Source organism: Poromitra crassiceps (genome assembly GCF_964638095.1).
Source record: "Poromitra crassiceps genome assembly, chromosome: 16".
In the NCBI taxonomy this organism is placed as follows: domain Eukaryota; kingdom Metazoa; phylum Chordata; class Actinopteri; order Beryciformes; family Melamphaidae; genus Poromitra; species Poromitra crassiceps.
In genome coordinates, this window is record NC_139645.1 from 14,755,718 (window position 1) to 14,782,789 (window position 27,072).

Consider the following 27,072-nt stretch of genomic DNA (forward strand, 5'->3'; position numbering starts at 1 on the left):
GGAGGACACAAGACACACGGAGGGAGGAGTTTGAATGAGAGGGGTGTTTCCTGTTGTTATGGAGGAAATTACTGTTCAAAACTATTGTTTAGAATGTCTGACGGTCTTACTGATGCCAAAAATGAATGGTTAAAGTGACTGTTTCACAAAAAGCCATTTATCTCTGAATAAATTTCCAGACGCTGAAACCATGCTGTACTCAACGGCTAATATCTACATAACTACTAACTCTGCAAACTAACTCTTTTAGACAGAGAAAGCACACATTCTATTAGTTATTTTTAGATGATTGGTGTTCATGAATTCTTAACAGAAAAGAATCCTCGTCTGTTTCTAAAATGAGCCAGAATCGTCAAAAACACCCCTGGCACAACTTACCTACAGGAATGAAAACATGGCTGGCATTCAATGTGTTAAGTATCAAAAGTAATTTTCTGATATTAAATGTAGGCTATTTAAGTATTGAAAGTAAAAGTACTTAATAAAGAAAGCAAACAAAAGACATGGGCTTGAGTGGAAATCTTTGAGTTTTATAGCAGTCGGCAAACAACATTATGTGCATGTGCATGTGCATTACCGCCACCAACTGTTATGGAGTGTGCGTTGTGATTAGTTTTGGGAAAATGTAATGTAAAATTATTTAGGAAATTTAGTGGAGTAAAAGTGAAAGTTGACATAAATATAAATATTCAAGTAAAGTATATAGATACTCCCAAAAAATACAAAAGTACTGTAACAAAGTATTATGACTTTGCTACTTACACCACTGCATGATGGCGAGTGACAGGGCTGTACAGTGCTATATTTAAGCAATATCACACGAGAGGGAGTGCATTGTTGGCTAATATTGGCACTGCTGTGATTCGGTCGCAGGCACGAGGCCGCAGGCCGAGTGCCGTAGATAATCACAGCAGTGCCAATATTAGCCAACAATGCACGACCTCGAGTGTGATATTGCTTTTATACAACAGTTCTATTAAACAAAGCTGATTAAAAAAAAATGACAAAAAGCTGAGAAAATAGATGATTTCTGTATTTATTCCTCCGCCAACAAAAATAGTCCCCCCAGCTTTCCCTTTGCAGAAAATGTAGCCTAATCAGCCCGCCTGGTCAGGAGGAGGCGTAGCGCCTGCCTGTAACAGAGATCTCCGTGTCTTATCAGCGGAGACCGTTTTGAGTCCTTACCCTGATCGTCGTAACACAGCCAGTTCTCCGTCTTTTGAAGCATGCTGTTAGATTACAACGAACTAGTTGTGTGGCTTAGCCTTCCAAAATGTTGCCGTTAGTTTTTTAGAATGCAATACATAGAATTGGGAACGTTACATTCAATTTCATTCAGACTGTCTTTCTGGCTCAATCGCCGCCATTTTTCCCCCGGAGCGAGGGAGGGAGTTTTACAGTAGTGGCTCAGTGCTCCAAGCAGGTCGCGAGGCACATTTTTTGCAACATCATCAAATCAGGGGGCATTCCCTGGCAATTCACATGGACGCGCATTGCTACGACCAGCATACTGACCAGACGTAAGCCGTGTTGGTGCAACAGTACGTCCATGGTCTTATAAGACCGACGTAGGAGTTACGACCAGGCATAGTTAAGACCAGTTGGTGCAACCGGCCCCTGGAGGTTTCCGCATTAGAATGTTGCTCCCCCTCGTCCTCTTCTGACGAGCATTCATAGTTTAAGTCAAAAGTTATGTTAGGAAAAAAATCCATCTTTGCGCTCTCGGTTACGCTTTGAATGACGTTCAATGTAACGTGGCTGGTGTTTGTTTTGTTGATTAGAGCAGCTGTGAAGCGGAGTGATATAGCCTACCCTACACACAGTGAAGCGCCAGTGCATTATCGTGAAATATAGGCACTCGTAAGATCCCTCTTGTCCAATCAAATTGCTCGGCCGGAACTACCTGTTGTATAAAATGTATATATAGCACGTGCAATGAAAAAATCAGTCTGTGCTATGAATGAATTGACCGCAGTAGCACACGTGCTATACTGTTTTGAAACACATTTCTTGTTCAGGTTTGGATTTTGTGTCCTGTATACAACATTAATTCCCTTTGCCACTCACAGACCTGTTTAAGTGATGAAGTGCACACTACTTGTGGTTGTTTTTAGAGATGTAACAGACATTTTATACGCGTGCTACAATGGGCTACATGCACAACTCCACTACTTCCTGAAATTAGTACAGCTTCTTTATTTCCTGTCATCACTATTGGATGAACTGATTAATGTCAGGTGTGCTGCAGTCACAACAATGATCAGGCACACCTGATTAATCAGTTCATCCAATAGTGTAGGACAGGAAATAAAGAAGCTGTACTAATTTCAGGAAGTAAAAAAGTTGTGCATGTAGCCTATTGTATTGCTTGTGCCACAAAACTCTCAACCGCTGGAGCACCAGTGCTATGTGCAAAAAAAAACGTTAACGTACAGCCCTGGAGCGGCTTCTCCTGTTCTCACGCCCGTCCCCGGCGATGCCGAAAACAGCAAAGGCCCGCGACTCCTCTGTCAGCGCCGGTGAGCGTTTAACCCCCAGGACTCATCATCATCATCACACAAAGAAGCACTTAAAGCCAACTACTCAACAGCAGTAAAGTAAACAACTAAAATATTTATTAACTGAAGAATTTACAGCAAACTCTTATCACGACACAGTCTTTAAGTCAAATGACACTTAACCCTTTGAGTACAATTAGGTTGTTGGCCACTCCCATCTGGAGAAGGAACAATGAACAGACCCGGGAGGTTTCCCTCCTCCGCCACGGTCCTCTATCAAAAACATGAACGAGCACATCATGATCTAGAAGGTCCAAAACGGCTTCTTTTTAAAAAGTCAGACATTAACAGACAAACAACAATGGCTTGTATTTTTTTTTTTTAGTAGGAACTGAATCAAGAACATTGTCATTTTCAACATTTTCTTTTTGTATGTGTACATAGGTCTATGTTCTCTGGCTTTCATGGGGAGATGTTCAGTTCAGTTCAGTATAGACGGTGAATTGGCAACAACAAAGGAAAAACATGGCTTGTTGATGGATCGCCTGTCGGAGCATTTTGTCCTCCCCAGAAGAAGATGGACAAGTCGCTGATCTCGTTTCACTCCGACTCCCAGAAACGCTTAAGCTGCAGACACATTGATCCGTTGTGTCCGTCAGTCGCCGTTCATTTCAATTCATGTTCAGTGAGAGCTGTCCGCTGCCCGGGCAGCACTGATGATAACATGTCCGTCTCCGTCATGCGTGTCCCTTTTGATGGACTTTCTGGACGGACGGAATCGTCACCGCAAAGCGAGGGACACTGATCAGAGGTCTGTACACACACCATGCGAGTCAAATCCAAAGCGGAGTCTGTTGTTCTAAGACAGTGAAAGGACATTCAAGGAGAATTCTGGTGTTTTTCAACCTCGACCCGACATGTATTTTCCTAACTTTATAAGTGACTAATCTGAACAATTTCTGAATTTGGTCCAGTGTTGAGTGAGATCGCTTCAGCCGGGCAGTTACGAAACGGCATTATGTAATCGGATGGGGGCATACGTGAACCATCAGCTTCACAGCTGAGCTCACGAAATGTAAGCTCACGAAACAAGCTGGTTATTGCGACTGACAGGCTCAGATTGTTATTATAAGAGCAGGAGAGAGAGAGAGAGAGAAAATGAACGCATGTATTTACCCTATATGCTTGATCCAAGTCTCGTGAGAGTTGCGTTGTTGCAGGAAGTCAGCTGTGGAAATGCGACTGAGACCTGGAGAGAAGATTTGTTTGGAATACAGAAAGCGTAGCTTATCGTTACAGTACCTGAAAGATTTGATAAGTATACGGCTGAATATTCAGCTGATTTTCCAGATATGGTCGAGGCCTTTGAATTCGATGGCGGCCTGTATTGATTTGAGCGAGAGTATACAGAAGAAGAGCTCATACTAATTGAAGAGCAGACGAGGAGAGAGAGAGAGAGAGGAGCAACACTCAGAGGCTGAACCGGATCAAACAGAAGGTAAATAGCATTCATTCTCTCTCTCTCTTATAATACAGAGGCAAAGTGACCGCCTACTTCCTGCTTCAGCACTGTACCAGAGATTTTCATTTATTTTCCCATGGACATTTCGTAAAATGCGTATAAAAATAGTTTTACTTCATAAAACCAAACGGTTCAGCTATATTTAGAATTGGGAGAGACCATAGAACATTTCACTCCGACCAAAACTAAAAAAAAACAACACAGAAAAAAGTCTTTAAATCAACGATTTCTTTACGTTTTGGTCTGAGTGAAATGTTATGTGGTCTCTCCTGTTTCTAAATATATCTGAACCATTTGGTTTGACGAAGTAAAACTGTTTTTATAAGCATTTTACGAAATGTCTATGGGAAAATTAATGGCGGATGAAAATCTCTGGTACAGTGGTGAAGCAGGAAGTGACGTTCACTTTGGCTCTCTATAACAATCTGAGGTGTAGTGGACCTACATGGACAGTTCGCTATGCCCCATGAAGCGATCTCACTCAATACTGGACCAAATTCAGTAATTGTTGGTTCAGATTAGTCACTTTGACACCAAAAGTTAGGAAAATAGGGTCCAGGTTGAAAAATACAGCTATTCTCCTTTCAACTATGGCAAATACTAAAAGGGTTAAGGCAAGAATACAAAAATAAAGAAATAGTAAAAACAATAGAAATGTTGCTTTTCTCTCATGGTAACACTCCGGTCCTAAGAAGCTGTGGTAGTGAGAATTATTCACATAGTCTCTTTACAGAATCCTTCACTTTACACAATATTTACAGCAAAACAGAACCTATCGCACAAAAAGAAAAGAGGTCACAAAAATGAACACAAGTTATTCATGAAGACAATGGTAGTTAAAAAACTGTATAATTTCATCATATTGTCAGTATGTAAAAACATTTACACACAGACTTGCAAATAGTGTTTTACAGTAGTCATTATATTTCATATCAAATCAATCAACAGAGCCATCTGAAAACCGTGTTTTCAGTAATCCTTTGTACAAATGTCTGCTTTCCCGGTGACATGGTTTTAAATTGCGGCGTTAAATTTCCGATGGAGAGCTGATACAGGTACAATTCACAAACACTTTAGTTTTTCTTTTGTGTATCTTTTGCACAGTTGACAGATTCAAGTTTACAAGAGGCATTGTGATAATGGCGGACGAGACACAAAAAATGCTAACGAGGTCCGTCCACGAAAAGTGAGAGAAATACGTAACGTCTTCACCAAGCAGGAAAAGGTTAGGTGAAGGAGGATGGACGGGAGCGGATGGGCGGAGACTTTTACCTGAAACTCCGACAACAAGTTTTCTGCTGGGACGGAAGTTTTTAGTTTATTCAACCATGTGTCTCAATAGAGTACTGCAGGGATGACATCTTTTTGTAGGCTTACGCAAAAATCGCCGCCATGCTGGTTCGTAAGGGGAAAAGTGAATGGGATTTTGCTTAAATGCATGAAATAAGCTCTGTGGTTAACAAAAGTGTATGAAACGGCTACGTAAGTTTGTGTTCAGCAAACACTTTTATGACTTTTGAAGCATTTTCAGAAAATTATGTTAAAAAAACCGCATTTGCGCTTCAACTGATATCCCCATACTAAAATCCCATAGCCTTTTCCCCTTAGGAACCAGCAAGGCGGTGATTTGCTACTTCTGGACTCATTCCTGCGGTACTCTATAGACGGTGACATCACCTGGCACCAAAGACCAGCCAATAGCAGGTGACCAGTTCCGGAACCCTATTTTTCACCACTAGGTGTCAGGCTCCACCACAGATTTGGGATTGGCTTTTAGTTACTTTTTAGCCGTTATCTCATGTTTGAAAATGGTATGGTCCACTTCTTGCTATTGGCCCATCATTCTTTCATTGGTGGAGAAACGTAATCTTCACATCAGTCGTGTCTACAACACACAATCTGAAACAGAGGGAAGAAGACAGCGTGTGGAGGAGAGGACAGGGAGCGAGAGCAGAGCGGAGACAGAGGGAAGAAGACAGCATGTGGAGGAGAGGACAGGGAGCGAGAGCAGAGTGGAGACAGAGGGAAGAAGACAGCGTGTGGAGGAAGGGCCACGGAGCGAGAGCAGAGTGGAGACAGAGGAAAGAAGACAACGTGTGGAGGAGAGGACAGGGAGCGAGAGCAGAGTGGAGACAGAGGGAAGAAGACAGTGTGTTGAGGAGAGGACAGGGAGCGAGAGCAGAGCGGAGACAGAGGGATGAAGACAGCGTGTGGAGGAGAGGACAGGGAGCGAGAGCAGAGCGGAGACAGAGGGAAGAAGACAGTGTGTTGAGGAGAGGACAGGGAGCGAGAGCAGAGCGGAGACAGAGGGAAGAAGACAGCGTGTGGAGGAGAGGACAGGGAGCGAGAGCAGAGCGGAGACAGAGGGAAGAAGACAGCATGTGGAGGAGAGGACACGAGAGCAGAGCAGAGACAGAGGGAAGAAGACAGCGTGTGGAGGAGAGGACAGGGAGCGAGAGCAGAGCGGAGACAGAGGGAAGAAGACAGCATGTGGAGGAGAGGACACGAGAGCAGAGCAGAGACAGAGGGAAGAAGACAGCGTGTGGAGGAGAGGACAGGGAGCGAGAGCAGAGCGGAGACAGAGGGAAGAAGACAGCATGTGGAGGAGAGGACAGGGAGCGAGAGCAGAGCGGAGACAGAGGGAAGAAGACAGCATGTGGAGGAGAGGAGAGGACAGGGAGCGAGAGCAGAGCGGAGACAGAGGGAAGAAGACAGCGTGTGGAGGAGAGGACAGAGAGCGAGAGCAGAGTGGAGACAGAGGGAAGAAGACAGCGTGTGGAGGAGAGGACAGGGAGCGAGAGCAGAGTGGAGACAGAGGGAAGAAGACAGCGTGTGGAGGAGAGGACAGGGAGCGAGAGCAGAGCGGAGACAGAGGGAAGAAGACAGCGTGTGGAGGAGAGGACAGAGAGCGAGAGCAGAGCGGAGACAGAGGGAAGAAGACAGCATGTGGAGGAGAGGACAGGGAGCGAGAGAGCAGAGCGGAGACAGAGGGAAGAAGACAGTGTGTGGAGGAAAGGACAGGACACGAGAGCAGAGCGGAGACAGAGGTGTGAGAAACTGTAGCAGCAGGACTCTCCTGCCTTAATAAGCTCGGCCGTCCGTAAACAGCTGTGACCCTAGGTGACCTCCTGGCATACTCTCATCCCAGCGGCGTGACATGGCGTTAATTATCCCCGCTCGCTCTCTCTCTCTCTCTCTCTCTCTCATTCTCTCTCTCTCTCTCTCTCTCTGTCATTCTCCCTCTCTCCCTCTCTCCCTCTGTCATTCTCTCTCTCTCTCTCTCTCTCTGTCATTCTCTCTCTTCCCCGCTCTATCGGCTAGGTATGCTAATGGCGGCACATGGGAGCCGTGGGGACGCAGTCTTCCGTGAGGTCTCCTCTGCATATGTGGAATGAGCGGCCACGCGTCTTCGCCGAGCCCCCGGGAGAGACCGGAGGATGTGTAGGAAATAAAATAATCTATTTGTGTGTTTTCCTTTCATTAAGAATACTGTTCTTTTCTGGGCCCTGGAGGAAAACATTTTTTTTTTTTTTAAATCTTTGTCTCATACCTAGCAGAGCATCGGACTGAAGGATAAACTACACCGTGTTTGGTTATGAGGTAGATGCAATGCTAGCATGTTCTACACGTGTTTCTGTGTGTTCCATGATGTCCAAGTGAGGTAACGTCAGTGGCTGCAGTTGACTTTGTGTTTTAGGAAACTAAGGTACATGCATATTGCATATATGTGTGTTTGAATTATGCATGATTCCAATGTTTCCATTGTGTCGTAACACAAGGTAAAAGTTAGGGGTTTGAATCTGCAAGTTGAGTATGTCACATGAATTTATGACGACTTGTTATCAGTGTATAAAAATCAAGAGTTTCCAAGCGTTCCTTTGTAATTTCTTGAACTGAAGGGTGAAACTCTATTATAGACCCTTTTTATGTTTGTGAACAGCGATTACGTATTTTGTGGGCGGAGCAGAACTGGTTGCAGAAAGTTACAAATAGCGGTTCAGCTGTCATATAAATATGGAAGATCTGGACGCCTCCTCCGTGTATTTTAAAGCTTTGCCAGCAACAGACAGGTTAGCTTACACAAATAAGCTAACTCTTTCAATGGGGTGAGGTTTCCTGACCCGTACTCACTGTCAGGATGGGTCTAGGATCCAACTACATCGCAAAGTTGCAGCGCCGGACATCGTCATAATTCCTAGTGGGAATGTCCAGCGTCTATACGGCACGAGACGTCTTTTTCCTGTAATCCAGGGATCTCTCTCGTTTTGGCTTGGGTTCCTCAGAGTTTTGGATACCCGCGATGCGTGCGCGGCTAGCCCTGTGACGTCCACTCTAAAAGGGTCTGTAGCTATCCCACAGCTGGGGAGGCCGAAGCAGAGTTTGGAGACAGACTTTCTAACGGCACAACAGGAACGCCAAGAGGAAAGCAGAGATGGGTTTCGCGTAGAATGAAGGAACGCTAGACTTCGCTCGTGAAACAGATTATTGCCACATTGGACGACAACGTGTTTTTTTTTATGATTGAGGAGAACTGAACCTGGGTTGTCAGAGTTGAAGGTAAATGTCTCCGCCCATCCGCCACATCCTTACTTTCCACTGTGCTTTCTCCATTTCTATACAGTAGAGGCAAAGTGACCGCCTACTTCCTGCTTCGGCACTGTACCAGAGATTTTCATCCGCCATTTATTTTCCCATAGACATTTTGTAAAATGCTTATAAAAATAGTTTTACTTGTTCAAACCAAACGGTTCAGCTATATTTAGAATCCGGAGAGACCATAGGACATTTCTCTGTGACCAAAACATAAAAAAAAAAACGTAAAAAAAATATTTTCTTTAAATCAGCCGTTTTTATGTTTTGGTCAGAGTGAAATGTTATGTGGTCTCTCCTGTTTCTAAATTTATCTGAACCATTTGGTTTGAACAAGTAAAACGATTTTTATAAGCTTTTTACGAAATGTCTATGGGAAAATAAATGGCAGATGAAAATCTCTGGGACAGTGCTGAAGCAGGAAGTGACGTTCCACTTTGGCTCTCTATATCAAACTAGTTATTGTTTCAGTAGCGTGAGCCCCACCTCCCATTTCAATCAATTTCCAATCAATAAAATATTGTACGAAATTAGGGTGCATTAATTTTGGGAAGTAGAATTAAACTGATACGAGATCCCCCGGCAGATGCCCAAGCAATAAGTGAGCCGATGCAGAGAACTGGACCATCTCAACGTCTCTCCAGCTGACGGAGCATGGATCATCTCAACGTCTCTCCAGCTGACTGAACACGGATCGTGGATCCTTAATCTCAATGAGTCTTAGCTGCTCGTCGGTGTTTTGAGGGTTCAACATCTTCTGCCAGAACCAGAATTCCCCCAAGAAATGCAGTGAAATGGGAACACCACAAAGTAAACTATACACAGTGACTGTGGTGCAAGCGACCAGGGGAATGACTGAACATGTCTCAGTCTCTGCTAGTGGTACTGTGCCATTCTCTTTCTCTCTCTCTCTCTCTCTCTCACACACACACACACACACACACACACACACACGCACACGCACACACACACATTTTATGTCATCAGTTACAGCACCAAAGCCCAGCTCACGGCCTTGACACCCAGTCCGTCCAGAGTGTGTTTGTAGTTTGTGTGCAGATGCTGACATGCGTGTGTGTGTGTGTGTGTGCGTGTGTGTGCGTGTGTGTCTGTCTGAGCGTGGCAGTCCTGGAGTGAAAGGAAGCAGAGGAGCAGAGGGGAGCAGTGAGGAGAGGGGGCGGAGCTTTAGTTGTTCTGAAGGCAGTCGAGGTCCACCGAGCAGCACACGCTCCCATTCTGACCAGCGCAGCATGGAGGAGTGGAGGAAACACAAGACACAGACAATTAGAGTCTATGTTGCATGTTAAAGTGTGTGTATGTGTGTGTGTGTGTGTGTGTAAAGTAACGTCAGAATCCTAAAGTGCTTCACAATATAAACAAACGCAAATGCCTTTAAGCCCAGAGCGTGGTGGTGCCTTATGGTAACACACCCACCACCCATAGCCCCCTGAGCCACTCCCCCTACCCACCCTCCAAATCCTGACCACACCCACCACCACCCATAGCCCCCGAGCCACTCCCCCTACCCACCCTCTAAATCCCGACTCTCTACGAGAGAAGAAACTTTACGTGGCACTTCTCCACAGTGCTTTAGTAAAGAAATGAGGGAAATGAACCCACAATAAACGAGTCGATTAAAAAAAGGGAAACAGACGAATGCGAGCAGCAATAAAAAGAGGAGAGGGATTACAGCAGGGATAAAACAGGACAAACAAATGAGCAGTATGAAAAAATTGCTTCGAGAAGTGATTTAAAAATATGAGTTATGGCCAAGACTTTAATTAGACACTATTCGTGTGTGTGTGTGTGTGTGCGTCTGTGTGTGTTTGAGAGATAAAGTGCCTCGCTGCGGAGTCAGACAAAACGGGCCGGCTGTGGGCGTGTCGCCTGCATTTAGGCTTGTTTGATGATAGGATCACATTAAGTACCAGAGGAAGGTAAGAGCACCACCCGCCATGGATCAATGGAGGCAAATGATTGCTGTTGCTGCAGCCGTTAATCCAGGAGAGATATGGCCGTGTTGCAGTGATTAGGAGCCTCCTCCACGACGAGAACGTGGAACTAATATATTTAGGAAGGAGGAGAAACGGATACTGTGGCTGCGATCTGCTGTTTTAAGTTCATTGATTTTCACTTTTTTCCAAACCGTGCTGCTCTGCACAAGGTTACCTAGCAAAACTGTGTTGGGCTCGTTACTCAAAAAAAGTAATCTATTACTCATTACTCATTTCAAAAGTAATAGTATTACTTATTACTTATTACTACTTACACCCCAGCACGTACTTTCTCTTAAATCTGAATTTGCATGCGTGTGTGAATGTCAGGATAATCGCTGGTGAGCGCAGCCAAGGCTTCAAACCAGTCTTGTCAAGTTCCTGAAGTTCACGGATGACACCACCCTCATAGGGCAAGTCTGCGTAAAGGCAGGAGATCGACCACCTGATGACCTGCTGCAGTAATGTACAACCTGGAGCTCAATTCTCAAAAGACAGTGGAGACGGTTGTGGACTACAGGAGGAACACAACCGTTTCGTTTCACTTCCACGTCTTTCCAACCCGGAGAGAGACAACGAGAGCACTCGCCGATTCACTGGGCTTTGGTCTCATCTGCTGTTACAGGTAAGATGTGAGGCATCACTATTACATTTACACTGTTTCATAACAAGCCAAAATGTTGCTCGTAGTTGCTTTAACATCATCTGCACCTTTTGGACTGTGAATTCCTATTGATCACTCAGGTCCTTCTAAGTTGTGTATATGTTCTATATATATGACTGCACTTTGATATTGTGATTTTATCTTTTATATTTGTTGTCTTCCGACTATTGATGTGACCGCTATGCTGCGTCAGATTCCTCATCTAATCTGATTACCTACTGTAGCAATAAAAGTGATTCTGTAACTTTTATGGATTCATAGGCTGCAAGAAAAATAATGATAGTTTGTTCCCTGCAGCCTACATGAATCCATAAAAGTTACAGTCTATGAAAAGCACACAAGCTGCTTCCAGTTACGTCCCGTCAAGAGGCAAGAGATATGAACTCATATACTCAAATTTCATAAATATCGATATATTGTTAGACAAATAAAGACAAGCGTGAAGCGTTGCCTTGTGTTTTGAGCGAACGTTTTGGACAAAGGCGTCTTCACAGAGAGGATGCATAACATATAACAAGTAACATTATAACAACGAACATAATACTCGTTATAACATATAACGAGTATACTGTAACAAGACTAGGCAAGCCGATTAAGCCGGACCCAGACTGCTGCCACTCAATGTTGTGCATGTTCACATACGAGCTAGCTCCAAGTTCATAGTTCACAATTTTGAATTTTGAACGAAACGGCAGGATAAATCTGGGTGGGCAAAGTGAAAAGGCAGCGCTTGCCCCTCCCTCGTCGTTACCACCACTGAGGTGCCCTTGAGCAAGGCCCTTAACCCCAACTGCTCCAGTGGAGCTGATCAGTGGCCAGCAGGCCAGACTGTGGTTGTACTGGTCAGCTTCCAGGTATTATTATGATTATGATTGTTGTTGTTGTTGTTATTATTGTTATTATTATTACTTTGTGCATTCATATGTGTGCAGGGATTTGCAGGGACTGAAAGATGAAGAATCAGAAAATAAGGTAAAACTAATATTCAACTTAAAAAAGACAGATGGGGCATGTTTAATCCATGAGACTCTTCAGTGAAAACAGTGTGAACTGTATCCATAATAGATTTGTTTTGGGGGGTGGTCTGGAATCGACCACACTGATGTTTAAATCAAACATGGCTGTCACGACCTACCTTACACTGGCAGGTGGTGCAGGGCGAGCTGGGCATGTGCCACGTGTCCCCGCTGAGGCGCGGCACGCCGGCCAGGTCGCGGCACGTCGTGTGGGTGTGCTGTGACAGGCTGTCGGCCAGGCAGGGGTCGGTGACGCAGCGCGGGCAACACTCGCCCTCTGCCACCACCGTGTACTCACACATCAACACAGGACACACCAGAGGCCAGCAGTCCACCTCGCCCTCCTGCACACAGAGAGAGAGAGAGGGCGGAGAGGGAGAGAGGACAGGAGTTATAGAGGACAGGAGAAAAGGCTCACATTATATAGTATATCATTTTATATATACGGTATATAATATTTGTCAAGTCCCTCTGCGTTACTATGCCGACGAGAAAGGTACCCCTTTTCGTAGGGATGTCACAATATATCGTCCCACAATATATCGCGATATCAAAACGTGACAATATGTATCGTTGAGATGAAATCTCATATCGTGAGAAAAAGAAGCTGAACATGGTGGCACTGATCTGCATCTGATTGCATGCTCGCTCTCCTTTTCATTGCTTTGTTTGGACAGACGAGGGACGTTACAGACACGGAGGATGAAAATGGTGAAATTACTCAAATTAGCGTGGAGGATGCCCCCTCAACTTACAAATCGATCTAAAAAAAAAAAAGTTAAAATATCGTATCGTATATCGTTATCGTGAACCCAATATTGTGTATCGTATCGTATCGTATCGTGAACTGAGTGTATCGTGACACCCCTACCTTTTCGTCATTTATGGACGCGTAGGGTCGTCCAACAGAACTCTCACAACGTCTGAAATCGACGCCGTGGGAGACCCTAACCCTAAACCTAACCTCTCCCACCCCTAAACCTAACCTCCCCCAGACCCTAACGGGGGAGCAGTTGCCCTAAGCGTCAAAGATGACTTCCATGGGTTTACATTGGAGTTTAGTTGGAAAGCCCAAGTCGTTTCATGGGTCGCTCAAAGGTACCATGTTAGTAACAAGCGACGCACAAGGGACGGGACAAAGCGTCAATATGCTACGCGCTCGGAGTGAGAACGTGTTGGACATTCAGGGTTAGGGCCACACTAAGGGTACAGGGGAGTGTGACATTCAGGGTTAGGGGCACACTAAGGGTACAGGGACAGTGGTGGTGGACCATTACAATCGTAAGTCACATTTAACATTTCTCTTATGAAGCATAACCCTAACCTTAACCAAGTGTTTTTAGTTGCCTAACCTTAACCAAGTGTTTTTAGTTGCCTAACCTTAACCAAGTGTTTTTAGTTGCCTAACCTTAACCAAGTGTTTTTAGTTGCCTAACCTTAACCAAGTGTTTTTAGTTGCCTAACCTTAACCAAGTGTTTTTAGTTGCCTAACCTTAACCAAGTGTTTTTAGTTGCCTAACCTTAACCAAGTGTTTTTAGTTGCCTAACCTTAACCAAGTGTTTTTAGTTGCCTAAACTCAACCAAGTCATTTTAGTTGCCTAGACTTAACCATTGAATAATGATGATACCGCGGGCATGCATTAAGAAGTGAAGCCGAGGGGTGCTGACAGATAGTCAAGATAGGACGAAAAAGTGAACAGAGGAAAAAGAGAAAATTAAAAATCGGGGAGATAACACTCTCTCTGTGTGTGTGTGTGTGTGTGTGTGTGTGTGTGTGTGTGTGTGTGTGTGTGTGTGTGTGTGTGTGAGTGTGAGTGTGAGTGTGAGACCTGGACTGGTGGCTGCAATTAACAGCTCACACTGCAGTGTTGCCACAGCAGCATCACGTCTCTAATGAGAGAGGTGTTAATTATCTGCACAGGGCGAAAAGCACCAGAATCCAGAAATAATAATTATGATGGATATCTCGCAGATTCCGTAGAGAATACCAACCATTTCTGATGCATTACTCTGGGTTCTGTTGATATGCGGTCAAATATGCACTCAATATACATTGTGACAGCTGCCAACATGAGAGAACAAACGTCTGTTGAAAATAATTGCTAATAACGCAATTCAACTTAGTCTTGCCAAGAAAATCTAAATTAAAAACCACATTGTCAGTAAAACTAAACTGAAGGATCACGGGTTTTGAAGTTGACAAGTTTAGATAAAAACAAAGATAAACTAAAAAACAATATAAAGTTTATATTATAATTCATATATTATTTGTTAAATGGTAAGAAGTGACAGTGACAACAATGTAAGAACGTACTAAATGACACACATCCTCACATCCAGGGACAGAGACCTGACATTCTCTGAAGTCACTTTCATGGCAGATCCTGCTATTGTCAACAGCAGCACAGCAGCTGGTGCCTTACTGCTTGTAACAGCAGCACAGCAGATGGGGCGTTACTGCTTGTAACACACATAACGAGCACAACTAATAGAGTGTGGTAACACGACTCGGCTGTAAACGTTTCATTTCCTGCAGCTCTTAACAGGGTTCAAGACTGAGACGAGACCAAGAGGCAGCGGCATGCAGGCTATTTGTAATGTTTGATTTATATTCAAATTGTATATATTTACTCGATTTGATTGCACTTGCAACTTTGTGATTGTCTTTAGTTATCTTCCTACTTCTTATCTCTGTATATTGATGTGACCGCTGCTGCATACAGACACTATAAGACAAATTCCTCATATGTAACTTGCATACTGTGGCAATAAAAGTGATTCTGAAATTCTACACATTTTACAAAATCAAAGGAAAAAAAATATTTTTTTCTACCATACTGTACCATTTGTACTACCGGCAGTTTCAGAATAACTCGTATGACAACTGAACTTTGTCCTAATTGGCTCTCCTCACAATCCATCCAATCAGGGCAGTTAGCAGCATTTGAATGGAAACCTGCCTCCACACGGCAGGTGACCTCAGTTTAATAGATCATTTGAATTAAAGGAGCAGCTGCTGTCGACCAATCGGGGTCTATTATTCAATAAACAGCCTTCAACTAAACTACATTTTACTTGCGAGACAACATGAGGAACATCTCATCCTGAGGCACAGAGATAATACGGGAACTTAAAATGAACATAACTGTGACAGTTACACTTTATATATAGGCAACTACAGGCGAGGTGTATTATCAACCCTTTTCAAGGGTCCTTTTCAACTCAACCCATAGGGGATCAAACACCATCAAACATCACACATCACGAGACACATCTCAACCCATAGAGAACTCTATCACCATTGCTATGAAACTATGTTCATAGTACTATGTTCATAGCACTATGAACATAGTAGAACATAGTAGAGTAGTACTCATAGTACTACTCAAAGCAGAAACAGCCCCACTGGAATGCAACATTAAGTGCTGCTTTCTGCTCAGATACTGACATCAAAACTACACCTCCTTTATGATCTATTTTACAGTGTTCCCCAAAGACTGGGTCGCAGGAGATTTTATTTGGGACCTTGAGACAGCCTGTTAACTCCACCTAAATGCATTTATTTGGTCTCATTTGTAAAGTATTTGACGTGTATTATGTTTTCAATAACATATGCATAAAAGTTATGATTTACCCAACGTATATTTCTTCGAAATGGCTGGTTTGCCTATTCAACATAAATAGAAGGTGATGCAGGAACTGACAGTAAAAATGGTCAGGAACGTTCATTTAGTCACAAATTCACTCTTCTCCCGATTTACAGATAAGGCCTGTTGTGAATTGGATCGCGATGTGTTGTCGTTTCTAAAAAGTGGGTCGCCAGAAAAGAGTTTAGGAAGCACTGATCTATTAGACCATATATTATTCAGCCTTATCCACATCATCTGATTTGGTGGAATTGTATCCATGATTTGCTGATTAAATGTTTCCCCTTATAGTGCGTAAAACATCCGGTCCTCCCACTTTTGGAAATATCGTAATATGTGATATTTCAGTTCCACATGTAATAGGTTTGTCAGTTGTCAACATGATGAATCACAGCTTGCTTCAACAGAAAACACAAACACGTTTACTGTTGTAACCTTGATTCCTTTCTTTCTGCCAGGCAAGAGGATTTATGCGTACTTTTGTAATTGGTGTGAAAACAATGTAATTGGACAAGATTAGAGTTTGTACAGTTGTGGATGGAGTTTTGTTTTGCAGAGTTTTGTGTGCAGCATTTGGAAAAATGATAATGTATTATGCATGAAAACAATGAAAGTAGCTGGTTTTGCAAAAATTATCAAGGGCTTAGATAACTGTGTTAACTGTTGTGCCAGTATGGAGTGTGTTTAATCAACTGTAGTGTGTGTGCATGCATGCGTGTGCGTGTGTATGTGTGTGCGTGCGCGCGTATGTGTGTGTGTGTGTGTGCGCGCGCGTGTGCTTGTGCGTGTACGTGCGTGTGTGTGTGTGCATGCGTGTGTGTGTGTGTGTGTGTGTGTGCGTGTGTGTGTGTACACATGCGTGCGTGTATGTGTGTGTGTACGTGTGTGTGTGTGTGCGTGCGTGCGTGTGTGCGTGTATGTTTGTGTGTGTGTGTGTGTGCGTGTGTGTGTGTGTACGTGCGTGCGTGTGTGTGTACGGACCATGCAGCGGCACTGCTGGCAGCCGTAGGTCCAGGAGCCCCCGCTGCGGTAGAGCGTGCGTCCGTTCTGGTCCAGACACTGGTTGCTGGGCCGGCTGTCACAGCTGGGACAGCAGAACAGGTCGGAGCCCGGGTCCGAGCAGTCGCAGGGTCTCCTCCTGCAGTACGTCTGCCCGTCCTGCAGGGGGCCAACAGGGCAAAACAATGAGGTTATAGCCCAGAGCTGTGACCAAGTCAACTTCGCCCCAGTCCCAATTCTAAAACGTAGATGACCAAGTCAAGTCCATGTCATTAATGTCAAGTCTCCTAATAAATTCAACTAGAAAAATTCACATGCTCCTTTCTATCACTCCTTTTTTTCTTCTTCTTCTTTAAAAAAATTTTTTAATCCCATTTTTATCCCCCATTAGTGCTAATTTTTTTAATGTATTTATCCTGGTTGCTGCTCCACCCTCTGCCGATCTGGGGAGAACCGAAACTGGCTCCATGCTTCCTCCGAGACATGGGCAGTTAGCCAGCCGCTTCTTTTCACCTGACAGGGGGAAGCTTCACCGGTAGGACATAGCACGTGGGAGGATCACGCTATTCCAACCAGTTCCCCTCCCTCCGAACAGGCGCCACCGAACGACCAGAGGAGGCACCACTTCAGTGACCAGGATGTTGCATGTTTTGGTGAGGGATTCCTATATGAAGGAAACCACCAGGGGGCACGGGGAGAACATGCAAACTCCACACAGAAAGGCCCTTCTGGTGGGCACTCGAGGACATGCGGACGGGCGCGCACTAGCGTCTAGCGTCCCACTCAACCGGCAGCGCTCATTTGTACCGTGCCTCGTCGGTTTGTCCTCGACTTGCTTGGCACATGCTCAGTTGAAATTTGCGTAGCAGCTCCCAAAGACAGGACTTTTCATAACGCTATTTATTAGATATGTGACTGAAGCATGAATCATGTGTTTAAAGTGCGTCGTCAGGGCCGGAGTGTAAAGTCAAATCCAGAAGCCTCCCCCCCCTGGCTCTCCTCCTCCAGCCTGTCAAAACTTTATGGTCCATTTTACTCGGCAACAGCCAGCGCGGTCTGGCCCGGGGAGCAGAGTGTAAATGGAGATGTAAAAACCGTGCGTAAAACGGCCATTACAAAATGTATGGGGTCCATAAAATTACCCCCGCATAGCATTAAAAAGCACACCCACACAGATACACAGCCATTGTTTTATCGGTGCATATCGTCTTGCTACAGTGAGTCTCGGGATGCTCACATGGCTGATCTTTCATGGCCTCCGTCTTTATGGTTACGGCCCTGGAGTTACCGGGCTGGCTGTGGGCCCAGGCAGACTGCTATAGCTTTAACACCACGAGCTGTGGGCCCAGGCAGACTGCTATAGCTTTAACACCAGGAGCTGTGGGCCCAGGCAGACTGCTATAGCTTTAACACCAGGAGCTGTGGGCCCAGGCAGACTGCTATAGCTTTAACACCAGGAGCTGTGGGCCCAGGCAGACTGCTATAGCTTTAACACCAGGAGCTGTGGGCCCAGGCAGACTGCTATAGCTTTAACACCAGGAGCTGTGGGCCCAGGCAGACTGCTATAGCTTTAACACCAGGAGCTGTGGGCCCAGGCAGACTGCTATAGCTTTAACACCAGGAGCTGTGGGCCCAGGCAGACTGCTATAGCTTTAACACCAGGAGCGGGAATACAGACTACAGTACAGTAAGCAAGCATTTACACTGAGCTGCACAAACTATATCACATCATTATTGTTTGGTCATCTGCATTTAATGACTGCAGATGACTTAGTTTCCTTTAGTATTTTTTTTGCTCCCATGAACTATTTTCTACGGCCATTGTGGTCCTTTTCAACATCGATCTTATTGAACTATGAAATCATACATTTGAATTGCATATAACAAATATAACTGCCGATCTGGGGAGAGCCGTAGACTAGCACCATGCTTCCTCCGAGCCAAGCGCCATGCCAGACGCTCCTTTTCACCTGACAGCGGGGAGCTTCACCGGCAGGACGTAGCACGTGGGAGGATCACGGCACGCTATTCCCACCAGTTACCTTCCCCCCGAACAGGCGCCCCAATCGACCAGGGGAGGTGCTAGGGCAGCGACGTAGCCTGGGTAAACCCAGCCTCCAGGTGACCTCTATCTATGTGCTATCTTGTGACTGATAGCACATAGATAGAGGTCACGTGGAGGCTGGGTTTACCCAGGCTAGCAGCGACCAGGACAAATACCCTCAAACCGGCTTCTCACCCACAGACACTAGCCAACTGAGCCTGTGTCTCAAGCCGGAGGTAACACGAGGATGCGAACCTGCAACCCTTGTGTTGGTAGGCAGGGAATCTACCGCTACACTACCCGAACGCCCCTTTAATGTTAATTGTTTTAACTTCTTTCCCACAAACTGATGACAAGTCTAGCAGACTGTCTGTCCCCGAGTTATTCAATGCATTGGTTGATTTATCGTCTGTTGCTGCAGTGGTTTCAGTTGGTCTGTATCTTCTCCTCAGTGGTTTCAGTTGGTCTGTATCTTCTCCTCAGTGGTTTCAGTTGGTCTGTATCTTCTCCTCAGTGGTTTCAGTTGGTCTGTATCTTCTCCAGGCTGTGAACTCGCTAGTTTTCGGATCAGAAATCACATTGTTTTTCTTGTCCAGAACGCACTAAAAGAATCATCCAGTCATTTGTTCCAACCAGTCGCCTATGGTGGCCCACAGGGGGCAGCATTTGACAACTCAACAAATACATGAACACGGTGAACTGGGGGGGATTTTTCTTTGCTTTTTTGACAAATCAATTTTAATTTTAATTTTTTGTTAATTTCCAAACTTGGTGATCTCCGGTCCCTTCCCTATCTCCCTCTCCACAGCCTTCTGACTCCTTCACATTCAGTGGTTCTGAATCCTGCCCCTCAGCACCCAGACTCCACCGCTGGCTTTGCATCCTACCCAGCCAGTTAATTGCATTCACCTGGCACCTCAGGTGTAAACGAGCACCTGATTGCAGTAGATGTTAGAGTGAAAGCAGCAGGTCCGCAGCGGGCCGTCATGTTTACTCTGAGTAGCCCTCTTTGTCCGCTCCATATTAATCTCAGTCACTGAGCCGTACCAAAGACAAATCAGATCAATATCTCACTTTCCTGCAGCCACAAAACAAGGCTGATACCAAAGCCTAGCAGGAGTTATTAAGATGCACAAATATTATTTGTCAAAATATTAAGGCAGGTTATTGATGACAAACAGAGCTGAGGCTTGCTTTGGAGGTGAGGCTGATAGCAAAAGTATGTTTGTTTGTTTTATAATAAATACCCATACAAATTGTAGCTAAAACCACTCTAGAGTCCAGGCTGTATATGCTGCAGGCGACAGTATTTATTCGATAAGAGCAAGTGATATAATCGTGTAGGTAAAGATTGGCGTTATTCAGAGCTGATCCCAGGTCTGCGAGGAGGGAAAAGCTGTATTGACTTTACTGGGTCCAAAGCAAAAGAATCAATGTGAACAAAAGGGATTCTCAAGTGTCCCACCTGCCCTCCTCCTCACCGGTCAGCCTGTCTTTCTACACTGTGCTCCCTCACTGCTCATTCACCCAACTCATGCTCTCTCTCCCATTTCAGTGCATCCTCTCTCTCCCATCTCAACTCATCCTCTCTCTCTCATCTCAACTCATCCTCTCTCTCCCATCTCAACTCATCCTCTCTCTCCCATCTCAACTCATTCTCTCTCCCATCTCAACTCATCCTCTCCCATTTCAGCGCATCCTCTCTCTCCCATGTCAACTCATCCTCTCTCTCCCATCTCAACTGATCATCTCTCTCTCTCTCCCATCTCAACTCATCCTCTCCCATCTCAACTCATCCTCTCTCTCCCATCTCAACTGATCATCTCTCTCTCTCTCCCATCTCAACTCATTCTCTCTCCCATTTCAACTCATTCTCTCTCTCCCGTCTCAACTCATCCTCTCTCTCACGTCTCAACTCATCCTCTCTCTCCCATCTCAACCAATCCTCTTTCTCCCATCTCAACTCGCTCCGACTTAGTTATGGAAAGTCATGGAAAAGTCATGGAATTTTACATCAGGGCCACGGTGGGAAATCAGACTTCCCCATTGTGTTGGGAATACCTAGCATGATGCATCTTGCCCCCCTCCTGTTTTCCAGATTTGCGTCTATGTGTACAGCATGTGTGTGTGTGTGTGTGCGCCTGCATGTGTGTGTGTGTGTGTGTGTGTACTGTATATGTGCGTGCATGTGTGTGTGCGCGCATGTGTGTGTGTGTGTACTGTATACGTGCGTGCATGTGTGTGTGTGTGTGTGTGCGCGCCTGCATGTGTGTGTGTGTACTGTATACATGTATGTGCGTGCATGTGTGTGTGTGCATGTGTGTGTGTGTGTGTGTGTACTGTATATGTGCATGCATGTGTGTGTGCGCGCATGCGTGTGCATGTGTTGTGTACCTTGCAGGAGCATATAGCACAGCGGTCGAAGCTGGGTCTCCAGTCCTCCCCGTTGCGCCGGAGGCCCTCACCCTGCGGACAGTCCCCGCTGCAGGCCGGCCCGGTGGTGCACACACAGTCGTAGCCTCCCGGCAGGTTCACGCACACGCTGTCGTTCCAGCAGGTGTGCGTCTGCAGAGTGCACTCGTCCACGTCTGTGAAGACACCCCCCGGAAAAGCCCAAGGTCCGTAAACACTCGTGCCGCAGAGATGTCACATCAGTTAATGTGGGGGAAATTGCAAACGTGTAATTGTGCACACGGGTTACAAGTTAATGAGAGTGGAAAACGCTAGCGACAGCAGCTAGGCTCTCTCTGTCCTCCTGTCACTACGTTTTGTTGTGGTACAGCATACAGTGCGACAAGGTCACATGACCTCGTCTGATTGGCTGCTGCGAGGCTCAGGAGATTCATTCATGCAAAAGAACATCAGAAAATTAGCAAAGGCAGACTCTGCATTCAGCATCTGAAGGTGCTTTATCACCCAAACTGGTGCCCCTGTTGGTAGGCAGACTGTGGTGATAGTAGATGTTTGGCAAATACATTGGTGATTGTTATATTTTGTTATGTTAGTTACGGTATATCGTATTGGTACATTTTAGCTGAATTTTGGATGCACTAGACTAGCCTACACAACTAATTTCCATTCATGTGATGTGGATGTGCAGAACATGCTTGTCTCTTAACTGAAGATCGTAAATGTGAGTTGAAGCCGTCTAGTGTAGCTCCATCTAGTGACTCCATGGCATGAGGGCGATAACCTGTTCATAAGGCTCTGCTGCAATGAATACAGTTTGGTCCATATCAAAATGAATCGGTCTAGAATACAGGTTGGTCCATATCACAATCTGATCAAATGAATCGGTCTAGAACTGTGGTGTAACTTGGACCAACTTGTCCAAGTTGTCCAGACTCACACCAGTGACTACTGTGGTTTTCTGACATTAGTTGAAAAATAAACTGTACAAATTTACAAAATGTACCTTTGGAAAATGTGTACATTTAATTCTGTGGTAACCAGGGCTCTAGCTCAAGGACCTCCCGTCATCCCGGGGCCGATAAAGATAATATTCAACGTAAATAATTTTTATGACTTTTGAAACATAAATGCGATTTTTAGAAAACGCTTCAAAAGGCATAAAAGTGATTCAGGTTGGTGAAGATTAATCCTGCTGAACCCAAATTACCACTCCCATAAAGTTGTGTTAACCACAGAACTTATTTTATGTATTTAAGTGAAATCCCCATTCTAAAACTTCATTGACTTTTCCCCATAAGATCCAGGAAGTCCGGGCCTTCCGCCTACAAAAATACGTCATCCCTGCGGTACATTCATTGTGACATGGATACAGGATGCATTTAGTATCATGTCTTCAGTCACACAAATCCTATATTCACTTTGTAATAAATTCCGTGGAATCATCAAAGCCACATCTGCTCATTCAGTATTATTCTCACGTTTCCCACTAGAATCCAAAAGAATCAACATGAAAAGACCAGAATAGATTTTGATCTGCTGTTTTATCAACTGGGCACAGGAAACAGCATGGGAACAGCTGTCCCTCCCTTTGACTAAGCACTGAGCAGTGGCATGGATAAGGCTGTTGTTTTTAACGCATTGGTTATTACCGTCAACAAATCCTATGAACATGACAAAAATCAACAATGTTTTTTGCTCTACTCTTGTTACACTTTCTGTCTTCCCTTTTTAACCGTCAACCTGGAAGCTAATACACCTTGAAATACAACTCACAAAGACATGGTTTCAATTTAAAATTTAAATAAAAAATGCTAACTGTTACCACAAAAAGTTAGATATTACCAAATCAAATCCAAATGGGAATTTGACGCTGGGGACCGTCGGTGTTACTTGAACTAAATTACATTCCTGAGATCGGAAACATTTTACAGCCGGCTTATTAAGTTGTTTGAGGAAAAAGTCTATAAGAGTTCTATGGCTGCATTGGGACACCGCCTACATGGATGAGACTGGCTGGCAAACGGAATCATTGCTGATTATTGTTATTTTCATAGGATTTGTTGGCGGTAAGCAATGCATTAAAAACCACTGGCGTTATCCTTTAAGTCTCTTTATCCTGACTGAATGTGAGCCGGTGAGAGAGAAACAGACTGAATTCCCTCCTGCAGCAGCAGCCCTGCTCTCCCTGCCAGCACCTGAGCCTGCAGACACCAATCATATAATATACACCCCAAAGTACAAAAGGCAAAGCAAAATGCAATTTATGGAGCGTGTTTTATCAACCTGAACCATGTGCTCAGACCGTGAAACACAATCAACAAGTTCATATCCAGTAGAGCTGAGGAAGCGGGCAAACTCTGATGACAATAAGCAATAAGCTTGTCGTGAGGGATGGACTTTCCACCATCACCGGCCATCATCAGCCAATCAGATGTCTACCCTTTCTTTCACCGGCCATCATCAGCCAATCAGATGTCTACCCTTTCTTGTTTTCCCCACTGATGTCATTTAGTTCCACAAACATATAGTTCTACCCGTCAACTGCACAATGGAACATTCAAAGCTTCCCAGTTCTCGACAGCTTTTATGTGAAAACCTACAGTATAGCAGTGATTCTCAATCTTTTACATATCAAAGACCCTAATAGCCAAGGCCAATTTGATCAGATTTAGTCTCTGTGAGCCAAATCTGAGATTTTGTTTTTTTATTGTTAGAGATGATTTTGTCCAGAACTCCAAAAAGATCTGTATTGTAGGTACGTATATAACAGAGAAACTATGATCAAAACAGTCATTCTTCTGCATGCTCTTATAGAAAGCCAAAGTGAACGTCACTTCCTGCCTTTCTCTGTGTACCAGTGTGAACGGAGACAGACGTTACTTTTTTGATCCCGTTTGAATGTTTGTCAATGTAAAAGATAACTTTGCAAGTCAAGAAAGTCACAGTTTGTGGTAGAACTGTGGCACTATATAAGTTATAAATCAGAAAGACTACGCACAACCAGTCGCATAAGTGACATCTCTCCCGCCAGTCCATGTTGTTGATGGTGTGACGTATATTGTGCTACACGAGATGTAGTCGATTGTGACTAAACCTTACGTTTCAGTTTCAGGAAAAACTGTGACTTTCTTGACATGCATAGTTACCGTAATCTTTTAAATTGACAAAATGTACATGTGTACCTGTGGCAAAATTCAAACTGGATCAAAACAAGTAACGTCTGTCTCCGTTCACCACCATTCACATTTTTTCAGACGCTGGTACACAGAGAAAGGCAGGAAGTGGCGTTCACTTTGGCTCACTATTGTGTTAACTTCTTGGTGGTTTAACAATTCATCATTTTCTGGGGACCCCCGCTGAAACCCCCTGGTGGTCCCCTGGACCCCCATGTTGAGCAACACAGGCCTAGAGGAATAAACGCCAAGCTTGGATAGCGGTTCATCCATCGATGGTAAACTCCGAAACTCATTAGATTTTTTTGTCTTCTATTTATGTTATTAATGCGGCCTAATTAGCACTTGCCAGCCAGCTACTGTAAAAGTAAACTTGTTAAAAATGATGTAACGTTAGGAAAGGCAATACCAGAAGAAAATACATTATTTCCCAGTTCAAACTCTGTAGCTGCAGACATGCTACAGAAATGCAATCACAGCCTCTCGCACCGGCGGACAATCCGTCAGCCCGCAGTCGCTCGCAGTGTGAACGCACCCTGCAACTCTTTAATTGCATTCTGGGGGGGCAGAGCTACTCCGGCTTGACGCCAGGCTCGGCTGTTAGCCGCGGCCGCACGCTAGCCACAGCGAATAGAGTGTGACAGCGGCGAATACACACTCTTAATTGGCTGCAGTGTGGAGTCGCTGGGACGGGAAGAGGAGAAAACAGTTGAGCCGGGGATGTATTGTTTGTGGCTGCGGTGGGCTATTTGCATAGACTAAATGAAATCCCCATCAGCCAGACAGAGATACCTCCGCTTGTGCAGGATTAATGCTCTTCATGCTACATTCAGCACATTCAGCCACAAGCTGCTGCAGCAGATGAAGCATACAATTACAAGCAGGGTGAGAAAGAAGGGGTGGGGGGGGGGAGACAATCAAACACAAAGCCAGCCAGCCACACACACACACACACAGCCAATCATATGAAAACATGCACACACCAAAAACCTGGCCAAGCCATGTAGGTATGCAAAGACACACGCTCACATAGACATACGCACGCACGCACGCACACGCGAGTCTACACACACAACCAAACAACCAATCCCCTCTAAAGACAGATGTTGGTAATTAGAAGGTGTCACATTATTTGAGTATTCAAACTGTATTTCATTTGTGTGTCTGCAGGCTGCCCATATGGAAAGGTCATGACATCACAGAGAGATAGTGAGAGTGTAACAACAAACACACACACGCGCGCGCGCACACACACACACACACACACACACACACACACACACACACACAGGGGAGGCTGTGGCGTATTATTCTCATCTTGATGCACAATCTGTTGTTTAAAACCACCTGTCTGTCTCTCCCTGAGGGGTGGAGCCACCTGTCGTTCTCTCCCTGAGGGGTGGAGCCACCTGTCTGTCTCTCCCTGAGGGGTGGAGCCACCTGTCTGTCTCTCCCTGAGGCGTGGAGCTACCTGTCTGTCTCTCCCTGAGGGGTGAAGCCACCTGTCTGTCTCTCCCTGAGGGGTGGAGCCACCTGTCTGTCTCTCCCTGAGGGGTGGAGCCACCTGTCTGTCTCTCCCTGAGGGGTGGAGCCACCTGTCTGTCTCTCCCTGAGGGGTGGAGCCACCTGTCTGTCTCTCCCTGAGGGGTGGAGCCACCTGTCTGTTTCTCCCTGAGGGGTGGAGCCACCTGTCTGTCTCTCCCTGAGGGGTGGAGCCACCTGTCTGTCTCTCCCTGAGGCGTGGAGCTACCTGTCTGTTTCTCCCTGAGGCGTGGAGCCACCTGTCTGTCTCTCCCTGAGGGGTGGAGCCACCTGTCTGTCTCTCCCTGAGGGGTGGAGCCACCTGTCTGTCTCTCCCTGAGGGGTGGAGCACCCTGTCTGTCTCTCCCTGAGGCGTGGAGCCACCTGTCTGTCTCTCCCTGAGGCATGGAGCCACCTGTCTGTCTCTCCCTGAGGCGTGGAGCCACCTGTCTGTCTCTCCCTGAGGCGTGGAGCCACCTGTCTGTCTCTCCCTGAGGCGTGGAGCCACCTGTCTGTCTCTCCCTGGGCGTGGAGCCACCTGTCTGTCTCTCCCTGAGGGGTGGAGCCACCTGTCTGTCTCTCCCTGAGGGGTGGAGCCACCTGTCTATCTCTCCCTGAGGCGTGGAGCCACCTGTCTGTCTCTCCCTGAGGCGTGGAGCCACCTGTCTGTCTCTCCCTGAGGGGTGGAGCCACCTGTCTGTCTCTCCCTGAGGGGTGGAGCCACCTGTCTGTCTCTCCCTGAGGGGTGGAGCCACCTGTCTGTCTCTCCCCGAGGGGTGGAGCCACCTGTCTGTCTCTCCCTGAGGCGTGGAGCCACCTGTCTGTCTCTCCCTGAGGCGTGGAGCCACCTGTCTATCTCTTCCTGAGGGGTGGAGCCACCTGTCTGTCTCTCCCTGAGGGGTGGAGCCACCTGTCTGTCTCTCCCTGAGGGGTGGAGCCACCTGTCTGTCTCTCCCTGAGGGGTGGAGCCACCTGTCTGTCTCTCCCTGAG

The 27,072-nt window shown here is 45.6% G+C and overlaps 1 protein-coding gene across 1 annotated transcript in view; it reads right to left on the minus strand.

Annotated features, from left to right (window-relative positions):
* Positions 1 to 9,795: 9,795 nt before the first annotated feature.
* Positions 9,796 to 27,072, minus strand: part of LOC310790905 (protein kinase C-binding protein NELL1-like) — a gene marked incomplete at its 3' end in the record, with an annotated part of 306,141 nt that continues 288,864 nt past the window's right edge. The window contains exons 17-20 of the mRNA XM_083652616.1: positions 21,370 to 21,563; positions 16,914 to 17,090; positions 12,404 to 12,628; positions 9,796 to 9,846 (exon numbers count right to left, since the gene is read on the minus strand). Coding sequence (XP_083508742.1) covers positions 9,796 to 9,846; positions 12,404 to 12,628; positions 16,914 to 17,090; positions 21,370 to 21,563 — 647 coding nt within the window. The remainder of the gene's footprint in view (positions 9,847 to 12,403; positions 12,629 to 16,913; positions 17,091 to 21,369; positions 21,564 to 27,072) is intronic.